This window comes from Pelophylax lessonae (assembly GCF_965119305.1).
Source record: "Pelophylax lessonae genome assembly, chromosome: 1".
Taxonomy (NCBI): Eukaryota; Metazoa; Chordata; class Amphibia; order Anura; family Ranidae; genus Pelophylax; species Pelophylax lessonae.
In genome coordinates, this window is record NC_138768.1 from 667,828,593 (window position 1) to 667,843,859 (window position 15,267).

Below are 15,267 nucleotides of genomic sequence, written 5' to 3' on the forward strand. Positions count from 1 at the left end.
TTCTGTGCAACATTTGCAGTGGAAAGGGCCCGTTGTCCCCCTGAGGGTGCACCGCATCGCACATCGCAATGTGCTATACTTCGCTTAACCGGTGAACGCGGCAATTTTACTTTTCTAAATGGCCGCATAGCAGCTTTTCCAGACTTTTTGGCGGAAGGTCAGAAACAACATTCCCGCTTCACTGACGTCACAAGGCGCCTCCATGTGCATCATTTAAAGTATGCCATGCTGTTCCCACCCGCCTGAGAGTGGTATGCGATGACAGAGCACACTACTTTGAAGATCCGACCATCGCCTCGGAGTGGCTGGAACCGCCCTGCTTGAGAAGCTTGTTTCTTGCCGCCATCAGGTTACACTATACCTTTGTTGTTTCATTTCTTTACAGATCGGCACAACCACACGCTGCACCCTTCCCTGTTAGGTGCACCATGCACCCGCACTGTTCTGTTGTTCTTGGCCTGGGAACCTAGAGGTGCATTAGTTCTGCAAGGTAATTGAGAGAAGTTGGACATTTCGTGGAGTGTATAGAGCGCTGTTTGGCCAAAGTTTCTTGGGGGGGGGGGGTGTCATCTAATTGTGGTAAGACCCCTCTTTAAAACACTGAGGTGGTGTGCAGTCTGTCTTACTGCTGGGATGCTCAGAGGCTATAGGGATTTACATCTATCCTAATCTTGTGTATATATATATATATATATATATATATATATATATATATATATATATATATATATAGAGAGAGAGAGAGAAAGAGAGAAGATTGCTTAGCTTACCTTCTGGCTCTTTATTGGGACTTATAGTTTATTACTTTCATGCACTTATAGGTTTATACAATTTTTTGACTATAGTTTTTTCTTTGCCACTTTTAAATGATTTTGTCATACACATGTTTATAATTTGAATTTATTACTATTGTTATTTTCATAGCGCTGCACTGTCATTCACTATATTTTGCGTATACCGAGTATTGGGGTATTATGCCAGCTGCTATTGTTACACATTCTGGAGTCCTAGCGCAGTTTTCTTTACCTTATTATTCTTTAGGAACAATTTGATTTCTAGAGGTTCCCTATAACATATCCCTTTTTGACTCCAGATTCTCTTTAAGGGTAAAATAATAATGTTAGGAGGAAAATAAGTATTAGGATTATGTACAGTGAAGATTTAATGTTAGGCATAAGTGGTAGCTGCACAAATATGGGTGCTAACAATTAAATTCATATTTGTTGTCAGTGTTGAAAGTCCCCGCAATAGCCTGTGCCTGGTTTTATCAATACTACTAACACATTTTCACTATTTCATCTGTTATAGGATAGTAACTTACAATCCTTAAAAGCCAGCTCAGTACAAAGCTAGCAGTAGAGTAATGGGTGCCATAGTGAAACTTCGGAACTTGATCATCCTCCCATGATTCATAGCGCTCGGAAAAGAAGGCTGCTCGCTTGGGGTTCAGTGCTCCAACAGGCTAGAAAATAAACAGAACGGAAATTTGAGTTATCTAATTTTAACATGTTTTTGCAGCCATGTTAACAGTGGCAAAGGAAGGAAAGTACAAACATACAAACACACAAATGGCTTTTAAACACTTAAGGACCAGGCCTATTTCTGACACTTATCGTTTACAAGATAAAATTAGTATTTTTAGCTAGAAAATTACTTAGAACCCCCAAACGTTATATTGTTTGTTTTTTTTTTTTTTTTTAGCAGATTTAGAGAATAGAGAGAATAAAATGGAGATCGTTGCAATACTTTATGTAACACCGTATTTGCACAGCATTCTTACAAACGCAATTATTTTGGGAAAAATACACTTTTTTGAATTAAAGAAAAAAAAGTTAGCCCAATTTTTTTCCAAAATGTGATAGATAATGTTACCCAGACTAAACATATACCCAACATGTCATGCTTCAAAATTGTGCATGCTTGTGGAATAGCAACAAACTATGGTACTTACAAATCTCAATAGGTCAGCATCCCCCTCAACCTCCTTTTTCTTACCTGAGCCATCATTCGATCCAGCGATGTGCACGTCTGCAGCTCCTCTTTCCCCCCACTTCTGGGTGTTGCTGGCTTTGCTGGGGCACTGGGAGCCATTTGGCTCTCAGTGCTGTTAATCAAAGCCAGTGATGAGGAAGTGGGGGTGGGACCGAGTCCCACTGTCTTGTCAATGGATGCAGCAGCAGGGCTCGGGTGCGAGCACGCACAAGTACCTTAATGGGAAGCCGCTTCTGATGGGGGCACTGGACAGATAAGAAGAGCCAGGAGCGCCAGTGGAGAACCCCGAATAGAGGAAGTTCGATGCTGCTCTGTGCAAGTCTATTGCACATAGCAGTTAAGTATAAACATGTTTGTTATTTCTTTTTTCTTTTTGAGCTTTACAAATCCCTTTAAAAGGGGAGGAAAAAGAAAAGCTGAACGCCAAAATGTGGTATAAATACCTATGTATATATATATATATATATATATATATATATATATATATATATATATATATATATATATATACACACACACACATATATATACAGTGGGTACGGAAAGTATTCAGACCCCCTTAAATTTTTCACGCTTTGTTATATTGCAGCCATTTGCTAAAATCATTTAAGTTCATTCTTCTTCCTCATGAATGTACACATAGCACCCCATACTGACAGAAAAACACAGAATTGTTGACATTGTTGCAGATTTATTAAAAAAGAAAAACTGAAATATCACATGGTCCTAAGTATTCAGACCCTTTGCTCAGTATTTAGTAGAAGCCCCCTTTTGATCTAATACAGCCAGGAGTCTTTTTGGGAAAGATGCAACAAGTCTTTCACACCTGGATTTGGGGATCCTCTGCCATTCCTCCTTGCAGATCCTCTCCAGTTCTGTCAGGTTGGATGGTAAACGTTGGTGGACAGCCATTTTTAGGTCTCTCCAGAGATGCTCAATTGGGTTTAAGTCAGGGCTCTGGCTGGGCCATTCAAGAACAGTCACGGAGTTGTTGTGAAGCCACTCCTTCGTTATTTTAGCTGTGTGCTTAGGGTCATTGTCTTGTTGGAAGGTAAACCTTCGGCCCAGTCTGAGCTCCAGAGCACTCTGGAGAAGGTTTTTGTCCAGGATATCCCTGTACTTGGCCGCATTCATCTTTCCCTTGATTGCAACCAGTCGTCCTGTCCCTGCAGCTGAAAAACACCCCCACAGCATGATGCTGCCACCACCATGCTTCACTGTTGGGACTGTATTGGACAGGTGATGAGCAGTGCCTGGTTTTCTCCACACATACCGCTTAGAATTAAGGCCAAAAAGTTCTATTTTGGTCTCATCAGACCAGAGAATCTTATTTCTCACCATCTTGGAGTCCTTCAGGTGTTTTTTAGCAAACTCCATGCGGGCTTTCATGTGTCTTACACTGAGGAGAGGCTTCCGTCAGGCCACTCTGCCATAAAGCCCCGACTGGTGGAGGGCTGCAGTGATGGTTGACTTTCTACAACTTTCTCCCATCTCCTGACTGCATCTGTGGAGCTCAGCCACAGTGATCTTTGGGTTCTTCTTTACCTCTCTCACCAAGGCTCTTCTCCCCCGATAGCTCAGTTTGGCCGGACGGCCAGCTCTAGGAAGGGTTCTGGTCGTCCCAAATGTCTTCCATTTGAGGATTATGGAGGCCACTGTGCTCTTAGGAACCTTAAGTGCAGCAGAAATCTTTTTGTAACCTTGGCCAGATCTGTGCCTTGCCACAATTCTGTCTCTGAGCTCTTCAGGCAGTTCCTTTGACCTCGTGATTCTCATTTGCTCTGACATGCATTGTGATCTGGAAGGTCTTATATAGACAGGTGTGTGGCTTTCCTAATCAAGTCCGATTATTATAATTAAACACAGCTGGACTCAAATGAAGGTGTAGAACCATCTCAAGGATGATCAGAAGAAATGGAAAGCACCTGAGTTAAATATATGAGTGTCACAGCAAAGGGTCTGAATACTTAGGACCATGTGATATTTCAGTTTTTCTTTTTTAATAAATCTGCAACAATGTCAACAATTCTGTGTTTTTCTGTCAGTATGGGGTGCTATGTGTACATTCATGAGGAAGAAGAATGAACCGAAATGATTTTAGCAAATGGCTGCAATATAACAAAGAGTGAAAAATTTAAGGGGGTCTGAATACTTTCCGTACCCACTGTATATATATATATATATATATATATATATATACACACACACACACATACATACACATATACACACTCAGTGCTCAGCATAGCGGAGTCTACCCCTTTTGAAAAAAGATTACAATCATTATCTTAATGAACACAAGAACAGTTTCCAAAATCTTGACAAAACTGAGATTTATAGAACATTTGTTTAGCTCATTACATGAAAGTATGGTTAATATAGCTCAGATTACAAAATCTTCAGTTTTACTTAAATTGGTTGATGCAAAAATGAATACACTCCCCAACAAAAACTACTACATCTAGTATTTTGTATGACCTCTTTGATTTGTAAGGAGAGCACCAAGTCTTCTAGGCATGAAATGAACGTTGGTGACATATTGCAACATCTTTTTTCCATTCTTTCAGAACACCCGTTTTAGAGCCTGGATGCTGGATGGAGAGTGAAGCTCAATTTATCTCTTCAAAATTTCCCATAGGTTTTCGATTGAGTTCAGATCAGGAGACATACTTGGCCAATGAATCCCTTTTACCCTGTTCTTCAGAAATGCAACAATGGCCTTAGATGTGTGTTTTGGATCATTGTCATGTTGGAAAAGTGCATGACGACCAAGTGCATGGAATGATGGTAGCATCTTCTCTTTCAATATATAGTAGTACATCTGTGAATTCATGATATCAGCAATTAAATGAGGCTCCCTGACACCAGCAGCACTCATACAGCCCCACAGAAGGACATTGCTACCACCATGTTTCACAGTAGGCATGCATTTTTCTTTGTACTGCTCACCTTTGCGACACCATACAGTTTTGAAGCCATCAGTTCCAAAATAGTTTATCTTGGTCTAATCACTCCAGAGTATAGATTCCCAGTAGTTTTCTTCTTTTTCAGCATGGACCATGGCAAATTCTAGGCAGGCTTTTTTTGTGCATAAACTTTAGGAAAAGCTTCCTTCATGGATGGCACCAATGCATGCCATTCCTCTGCAGTGTATGCCGTATTGTGTCACAAAAAAATCATCACCCCAGTTTTGCTTTCTACTTGTGCTAACTGCAGTGAACTTGCATGGCGATTTTCTTCAACCTTTCTCATCAGAAGACACTCCTGTCAAGGTGTTAACTTCCGTGGACGGCCTGCACATCTGTAAAATGGTTGAAGTTCCATCTATGTTACATGTTTGTGTCACTTTTGCTACAGTATTCTGACTGATAAGTAAAACTTTTCTGATCTTCTTGCAACCTTCACCTTTCTTGTGTAAAGAAATTATTTTCTTTCTCAGGCCTTGTGACATTTCTCTTCCATGTTGTGTCACTGCTGACAGCATGAAATGGGAAGGGCTTTTCTTTGTTAAGTGATGCCCCTTTATAATCAAATGTCTGCTGAACATCTGTTTAATGAATCATTACACTCACCTGTACTTGAATACTTAATAATTAGTATTTTGTTGTCTAAAATTTAGATTTGCTCCCAAGACTTTCATTGGGGTGTATTCATTTTTGCAACATGGTCTTGAATGAATTGGTTAGGAAAAATACTGTGTGTCTGCAAATTAACACATCTTGGTTGCAATCAATGGCCCGCATTTGGGAGTATTTTGTAGTATAGTGTCCCATAGAAAATGTTGAATTTGAAAGGAAAGTAAAGGTTTTCTGATAAATCTGTTGGGATGTACTCATTTATGATGAGCACTGTATATATATATATATATATATATATATATATATATATATATATACACACACACACACATATATACACATAAGTATACACACACACTAACCACAGCCAGATTACTGATAAAGCAAATTGTAATAATCAGATACAGGTAAATGCAGCACAATCAGTTCACAAGCATGCTTAAACATCATACAATAACACTTTTTCCCTGTACTTTTTTTTTTTTTTTATTAATGTAAACTTTAGGCTGAGCTACCCACTGCAGATACATTTTAGCTTTAAACAAAAAACAAGCATACAGTATATTATAGTATTTTGAATAATACTGCACAATAATAAATGTAAAGGGAAGAACACCACCCATCTAAAAGGATGACAAAGTAGCCTATCCATATGCTAGCAGATAGAAGCCTTCCATAGCAGGTACAGTGATAGACAACATTTTTGCACTGAAAGAGGACAGAGCAATCTGAGCAAAACTCTGATAAACAGCATGAGAATTCTTCTGTAAAACTACCTGCTGGGTTTACAAATAAAGAAGAATCATTCAAGACCTTAGACCCCGTTCACATTGGGGCGACGCTACTTGCCGGGCCAGCTCGCACCGCGACCTCGGAGCGGCCGGCATGGACTTTATATCAAGTCAATGCAGGTGGCTCCAGGTCGCCCCAAAGAAGCTCTGGACCCTTTTTCTAAGTCGGAGCGACTTGTGTCGCTCCTATTAGAACGGGTCCACAGCTACTCTATGGCAGGCGACCTACGGCGACCTGTCAGGTCGCCTGACAGGTCGCCCCAGTGTGAACGGAGTCTTACTGTGGTTCATTGCAGCTGGTATAACCGCTGTATCCACCGTAATGAAAAACAAGCAAAAAACAACAGAGGACAAGAAATAAAAAACGTATCCGCAACATTTTGTGTGACTAAAATTAGTCAGTCTGAACTAATAAACATCTACATCCAGTTGCCCAATAGCTGCTATGTAATTGGGTATGGATACTAACCAGAGTGCAAGTGTTAAAAAAATGACCAAGGTAAAAGGTTGCAGGACACAATTGCCACATAAGGGAAGATTCTTTCCAGTAGCAAGCCCAAGTATGTGTGTGAAGAGAGAAGAGAATTAATGTATTACTTCATTTGTCCGATTGTCTTGAAAAGCCTTTAAAAGTTTATAAACAATCGAAAGTTTCACTTAAAGTATAACTTCACTCTCTCAATCAACATTGACTATTTTCAAGCCTTAAAGAGGTTGTAAACCTCAGAATTTTATTTTTTTTAAAAGTAAACCTGAAAGACACATAATGAGCTAGTATGCATCGCATACTAGCTCATTATGATATACTTACCTTAGAACGAAGCCCCGAAGCGCCAACCACTCACCTCTCCCATGGGTGACATGTTCTGTCACCCTTCTTCCGGGTTCGCGGCATTCGGCCATCTGATTGGCTGGACCCGCGATTACGTCACTCCCGCGCATGCGCGTGGGAGCCGACGGTCACGGCACGGGGCTCTGAAGGAACGACACCAGCAGCCGTTCCTTCAGAGCGCATGCGCCAGTGATGTCACTGGCTGCATTTAAGGTAAATATCTCCTAAACGGTACATGTATAGGAGATATGTACAGTACCTATAGGTGAGCCTTATCATAGACTTACCTATAGGTACAACTTGCAGAGGAGGGTTTACTTCCTCTTTAAACTGCTAGCATTGGGAATAGATGAGTAGTCATATTTATTTGTTTTAAACACATTTTTTTTATATTTCTTCAGTTACACCTCCTGGTTTTTAGGCCTAGGCAAATTATTATTATTATTTTAATACAGGCTTTATATTATGCCAACAATTTACACAGTGCTTTACAACATGAGAGCAGACCATACAACTACAATACAAGTTAATACAGTAGGAATCAGAGGACCCTGCTCATTAGATAATACAATCTAAGAGGGAGGGTCAACAGATACAGAGTAATAACTGTGGGGGGTGAGCTGATGGAGAAAATAAAAGTAGTTGTTAGGTGGGGGGAAGAGAACATCAAATATCCCAGGAGCCTTTAGGAGGGGAAAATGGATTTTCTCAGCTAAGCACACCCTCTTTTCTTGAGCCAAGCAGATAGATTCCAGGAAGCAAATGCTACATAAATCATCTGCCCTTTTTGAAGATGACAATGGTCAGAAATGCTAGTGGGTGTTTTTTTAAAGTGATTTCTCAGCAAAATAAAGTGAGAGATAGATGGAGAAGTGAGTTTGCGTTGAATAGAATTAAATAGCATTTTTGGTTTGTAGTGGTCAGATGCAGTGTAGGGACAGTTTGTATCATTTTATAGATGTTGGGTTCAGGGGAGCTGCTGCTATCTGTAACCCATTCCCAATGAACGTATGCACAAATACAGCCTCACAAAAGGTGGGCCTTATTCAGTGGGGCTGCATATATGCATACCTGTATTTGTGCAGCACGCTCCCAGCACAGGGACTAAGCTGTCACTTTCAGCTCTGGGTCTTGTGCTAACAACCTTTTCTTGGCTATGTGATCATTGAAAGTGATAGTAAAGCCCACTTTGTTATTCTTACCTACAGGTAAGCCTATAAAAAGGCCTTGCTCACATGTGAAGTTGAGGGGTGGTAAAACCACACGCCTTAGCTGCGTTTTTACAACCCCCAACTGTTCCCCTGTAGCTGCAAAGGAATCAGCTCGGGGTGTACACATGCTGTGGCTGGAATTATAACCCCAGGTGAATGGGGCTGCACTACAACCACCCCGCAACTGTGTGCATTGCATTTGGAGTGTTAAAATAGACGGTGCGGAGGAAACATATTGCCTCTTTACAGCCTGTCAAATGCAAATGATCTGAGCATTGATTGCTTTTCAGAGGAACAGCATTTTCTTGCTGGTACTATGAACAAGCCTTAAAAAAATAATAATAATTTCTGATTGTACACATATAGGGGGTCAGGATTAAAAGAAATGTGCATAAAAAAACAGGCATATAAAACACACATGTACGTCCGTACGCAACACACACACACACACACACACACATATATATATATATATATATATATATACAGTATCTCACAAAAGTGAAGATTTGAAATGAAACAAACAAGATGTGCTTTAACTGCAGACTTTCAGCTTTAATTTGAGGGTATTTACAACCAAATTAAGTGAAAGGTGTAGGAATTACAACAGTTTGTATATGTGCCTCCCACTTCTTAAGGGACCAAAATTAATGGGACAATTGGCTGCTCAGCTGTTCCATGGCCAGGTGTGTGTTATTCCCCCATTATCCCATTTACAAGGAGCAGATAAAGGGTCCAGAGTTAATTTCAAGTGTGCTATTTGCATTTGGAATCTGTTGCTGTCAACTCTCAATATGAGATTCAAATAGCTGTCACTATCTGTAAAACAAGCCATCATTAGGCTGAAAAAACAAAACAAAAACCCATCAGAGAGATAGCAAAAACATTAGGTGTGGCCAAATCAACTGTTTAGAACGTCCTTAAAAAGAAAGAACGCACCGGTGAGCTCAACAACACCAAAAGACCCGGAAGACCACAGATAACTGTGGTGGATGACCGAAGAATTCTTTCCCTGGTGAAGAAAACACCCTTCACAACAGTTGGCCAGATCAATAACACTCTCCAGGAGGTAGGTGTATGTGTGTCAAAGTCAACAATCAAGAGAAGACTTCACCAGAGTGAATACAGAGGGTTCACCACAAAATGTAAACCATTGGTGAGCCTCAAAAACAGGAAGGCCAGATTAGAGTTTGCCAAACAACATCTAAAAAAGCCTTCACAGTTCTGGAACAACGTCCTATGGACAGATGAGACCAAGATCAACTTGTACCAGAGTGATGGGAAGAGAAGAGAATGAAGAAGGAAAGGGACTGCTTATGATCCAAAGCATACCACAGTGAAGCATGTGGTGGTAGTGTCATGGCGTGGGCATGTATGGCTGCCAATGGAACTGGTTCTCTTGTATTTATTGATGATGTGACTGCTGACAAAAGCAGCAGGATGAATGTTTCGGGCAATATTATCTGCTCATTTTCAGCCAAATGCTTCAGATCTCATTGGGCGGCGCTTCACAGTGCAGATGGACAATGACCCGAAGCATACTGCAAAAGCAACCAAAGAGTTTTTTAAGGGAAAGAAGTGGAATGTTATGCAATGGCCAAGTCAATCACCTGACCTGAATCTGATTAAGCATGCGTTTCACTTGCTGAAGACAAAACTGAAGAGAAAATGCCTGAAGAACAAGCAGGAACTGAAACCAGTTGCAGTAGAGGCCTGGCAGAGCACCACCAGGGATGAAACCCAGCATCTGGTGATGTCTATGCGTTCCAGACTTCAGGCTGTAATTGACTGCAAAGGATTTGCAACCAAGTATTAAAAAGTGAAAGTTTGATTTATGATTGTTACTCTGTCCCATTACTTATGGTCCCTTAAAAAGAGGGAGGCACATATACAAACTGTTGTAATTCCTACACTGTTTACCTGATTTGGATGTTATTACCCTCAAATTAAATCTGAAAGTCTGCAGTTAAAGCACGTCTTGTTTGTTTCATTTCAAATCCATTGTGGTGGTGTATAGAGCCAAAACCGTTTAGAATTGTGTCAATGTCCCAATATTTATGGACTTGACTGTGTATTATATATATAAAAATGCAAATATGCGCACACATACATGCGCACACACACATATATAAATGCACGTGTACACACACATACAGTATATAAACACACATACAAATAGCCTTTTACAAAACAGTACTGTACTTCTTCCTGCCGGGTATTGCACTGTAGGGGGGAGGCAGAGACCTCAACACACACTGTGCTTTCATTTTCTTAGGTGTAAACTGTTTGACCAGCTCCCACAGTGCCGATTTAAAGTTCCGCTGAGGATTGGGAAGCTCAGTCTCAGCCGTCCTTGCCGCTCCTCCTATCCAGGCATACAGGGGGCCCATACAGTATGGGGCCGGGTCGCTATGGTGACTCCTGCGACCTCTGTATGTCCGCCCCTCGGTATAATGAATATCTCCTAAATGTGCGCCGTTTAGGAGATGATCACCCTGGGTGCAGCCAGTGACATCACCGACGCATGCTCTCTGAAGGTCCTGCAAATGCGGAAGTGACGTCATCACAGCTCCAGGCACACAGCCGAAGCGCTCGATCCGGGAAGCAAGACTGGGGGAAGAGGACAACTCTCTCAGGGGAGAGAGCGCGCCGCTGGAGGGCTTCGGTAAGTTTTTCATAATGTGCTTGTATGCAATGCTTACTAGCACATTATGCCATTGTCTTACATGTTTTTTTTTGTGTTTTTTAAACCAGCCACGGTTTACAACCACTTTAAACCTGTACTCAGTTTCTCCTCTTGAATGGAGAAACAGATACATTGTATCTTTTTCTACTTGCTAGAGGAGAAAAACGTAAACAAAGTCTGTGGGTGTGTGTGTGTGTGGGGGGTGCTAAAGCAGCATTAAACTCAAAAGCAAACATTTGTTTTATTGCAGCTTATCAGATCAGATCTTAGATTTGATGGCTGCATTTGTTTCTTTTTTTTAGGCTTGTTTTCTTATATGGTAGTCCAGCTGGAAAATATGTTGTTTTTCACAGAACAAACTCTCCAGCAGAATGTATCAATTTACATGGATGAGACAAACCACTTAACACTGGCAGGGGTAAATAAAATGATCAGCTTTTATTTGTTCATGTTGAAATATCAGGGGTCTACACAGACCTCTGATGTTTCACCTATAAGACAGAGAAAGGATATTGAGGACATAGCCATCAGTCTCCATTCACAGAACAAATGGACAGGAATAGCTCTGTACAGGAGCTTACTATGATTCTGTTATGGATTCAGCGACTGGTACCAATCATTGACTCTGTCCATTCAAAAAAAGAAAGGGGCCAGTAAATTAAATATTTACCAGCCCCTTTCCCACTCTCGATCCTGACACATCAGGGCAGGGGGAATGCCGGCAGAGCTGCGGGGGACAAAGGGGGAGGGGAACCAGGGGAGCTCACAGAGGTTCGGGGGCAGCAGGACCTGGATAGGAGGGGCAGCATATAGAAGAACTGATCCCCTACATTTTTTTTTGCAGCTGCGAAATGCCTGCGGGAGGGAGAGGAGGTGATGCAGGGATTCAACGGCTGAAGGAGGAAAATGGAGGGCATTGGTTCGCCTATACACCATCCCCCTTTTCCAGGAGTAAAGGGGAGCCGCGTGGGCCCCCCTGGAGCATGTGACTACTATAGTTACACCCATGATTAGAAAATTAAGCTAACATTCTTATTACAAAAAAATATTAATGAAATTATACAAGTGTATGATCATACCTGTCAATGTTATGATTTAAACTGTATTGGAATGGAACCTAGGAAGGTTGCAGAGTGGAATATTAGAAACACATAAGGAATAGATCCAGCTACAATAGAGTGTTTCCTGCTCTAGTCCAGCATACTGGAAATGCGGGTGGCTTTGAGGTCTGGGAAGCCTATGGTTTCCAAGAATTTGGCCTTCGAAAGTAGTGCAATCTATGGGCTTTTTAGGCTCAAAACTCCCCATTGAGGTTGTTCTTCTTCAAATTGTTTGAGATTTTATGGTATAAGAGGCACATGAAATAGAACATATACAAAAATTTTGGATCATTAAGGCTAGTTATCATTACAATCGCCTTGGGGATTACAAGTTCAAACACGTACACTAGACAAGATAATAGCTGACCGCTATTGCCATAGAAAATGCAGTAAATCCCTGGCTTATCATACCTTTATATTATATAGAAATCTAAAAAGGAAAATATCAAGTGCATATTTGTAAAATGGCAAAAGTATAGAAAAAGAGCTGTGATGAGGTAGGGTAAATAGGAAAAGGGGAGTGGAAGGGAATTTCCAGAGGTCATCCACAAACCAGGTTCCAAAAACAAGAGCTTTAAATAAGCTTGAAATAGGTTTTTCAAGGTAGCAGAAAGGAAGATTCAAAGTGTGGGGGTAGAAAGTGGACCATCCGCAGCTGCCATATGTTTGTATATTTTGAGACTTTATCTGAAATGGGTGCGTTGCTTCAATTTTATTATGTAGCATGGCTTAAGTGAACCTTTTTTTTTTTATTTCTACTATACTGGAGGAATTAAAAGAAGTATGGGGTTTCTCTTTTTTTCCCAATCATACTTAGCTAGGTGGATGCAGCATCAGTGCAATATTGCATATATCTCCAAGCGACTCTAAGCTGAGAACCGAGCGATTGAACACCGCCGATCTCTCGGTTCTCCCAGCTCCGTGAGCAGAGAGCTGCTGTCAGTCAGCAGCTCCCTGCTCTGCCCCTTCGTGCTCACTGGAGCACTGGGCTGTGGAGGGGGCAGAGCATCTGGCTTAGGCTCCCAGCGGTTCACTGAGAGGCTGAGCCGGGTGTCGGTCCAGGCACCTGGTGGATCCTGACTTTCATTGTCGCGATGATGCGGTGCCTGGACAGACTTCTGTGATGTCAGCAGAGAGTGGACTTCAGCCTGCTCGCTACTGAAAACAGGTCACAGGAGTGCAGAACAAACTGTACACCTGTGATCCATAGGAAGCTTTGAAAACCATTTATTATTTTCCTTCCACTTCATTATTTTCCTTCCACTTCACAGATATTGCCACCTATTTTGGCTTAAAGGTGTTTGTCAGCAGTTTTAGATGACACCCATCCATGTCTCTGGATTTCACTGATGTGTCCCAGAGAGGAAAAAGAAAAAGAAAGGATCTTCTTATAGGGATAGCTGAGCTTGTGACTCCACTAATATGGTGGCAAATGTACAGGAGTGCAGAATGGACGACAAAGAAGGACTAGACAAAAGAGCAACAGCCTTCTGTAAGTGCTGTGTCATTCGCGCTTATCGTGCACAGTTAAAAAAGAAAGGATTGTCTTAGTATAGGTCCGATTTAAACAGCAAGCCATACTGGTGCACAACAGCTAAACCTGGATTGTAAAAAAAAATAAAAATAAAAAATTATATTATATATATATATATATATATATATATATATATATATATATATATATATATACACACAGTGTATGTTATTTTGCAGGTTTGGTTTTCTGTCATGATTGGAGTGTAGTTTAAATATTGTACACTGTTTAAAGAATACATGTTCCATGCAAGATACACATTTCCTAAAAGAGTCTGCAAAGTAATGAGTTAATGAAAAATAAAATAAACACTAAAATGCAATTCTCCCTGCAGCATTTTAACAAATGACTATATGCTTTCAAGCTCTTCAACTGAGCAGCCACCTCTAATCATTATTATTGAATTACGTTTCTTGGAGATACCACTAAAACCAATTAGGACTGATTTTGTTGCCTCTTGTGAAAACAGCAGTTTGCACAGATCAATGCTGCCACAGAACCTACACTATTGATTCCTGATGTAATTGTTACACTTTGCTTTCGCTTGCAGGCTGGGACATTCTTTATCCCGTATTTTCAGTACAAGAAAATAAAAAATAACAAAAATTCTACCTAACACAACGATAAAAAAAAAATATATATAAAAAAGTGGAACACAGCTCTGACAGTGATACACTATCAGCTTATTCAGAGAACTTACAGTGGGAATACACACTTTGAATTATACATAACATGAATGCACTGATTTATTGTGGTAATAACATCCACCTCATTAAAAGATTCTGCTTTGCTGCAGTTGGAGGGCTACATATTGTTTACTGCTATAAATTAATGGCAGAGCAGAGAAAATAGTGCAAACCCTCCAACAATAGATCTGCGCTGACAGAGCCGTACATCATCGCTTCCTCCTAATAAAATAGAGACAATGTATTGGGCTAATACATTTTACTGTGCTGGCCTATATTTTCTTGACAACTGCTATAAAAGATGAGGACATTCAGCTATGTTTTAATACACTGTAAAAGCGGTTTACGAAGCTCCAGTACTGTATATGAAATCAAGCCACACTATAAATATTTTAGACTGGTTAATTAAAATTCTGTTTAATTAGAGAAAAAAAAAAAAAATCGGGGAAATTGTAGGTCTGGAATACAATTAATTGATAACAACATATTAAAGAGTTTCAATTAGGGGTTTGTTTCAGTGAACTAAATGGCTGATATGTACCCAGAGGCCTCCGCTTAATTTGTGCTCCTCCTGGGGTATGGTTCCAGGTATCTACTCCAAGCTTGTCAAAGAGGAAAACAACCTATTACTTCCTCGTGGTTAACCATTGATGTAGGGCTTTTAAATCAATAACCTGTGCAAATCTTCGGCATGTGTAACCAGTATAGTTTTTTTTTTTTAACTGTGTAAAATTTTGCAGTGGTGAGTATTGGTTAACTACAGAGGCCTGCCTTTAAATCTCGGGATATCGCAGGGATCCTTGCTTGACTTATTGCTGCTAAGCATTATGGGATATCTATATCGATAAATCTGTGTT

General features: G+C 40.6%; 1 protein-coding gene across 2 annotated transcripts in view; it reads right to left on the reverse strand.

Moving 5' to 3' along the window:
• Nucleotides 1-15,267, reverse strand: part of LRBA (LPS responsive beige-like anchor protein) — a 1,198,938-nt gene that overhangs the window by 217,658 nt on the left and 966,013 nt on the right. For both annotated transcript variants that reach the window (XM_082258080.1, XM_082258079.1), the window contains exon 44: nucleotides 1,322-1,462. In XM_082258080.1, coding sequence (XP_082114206.1) covers nucleotides 1,322-1,462 — 141 coding nt within the window. The remainder of the gene's footprint in view (nucleotides 1-1,321; nucleotides 1,463-15,267) is intronic.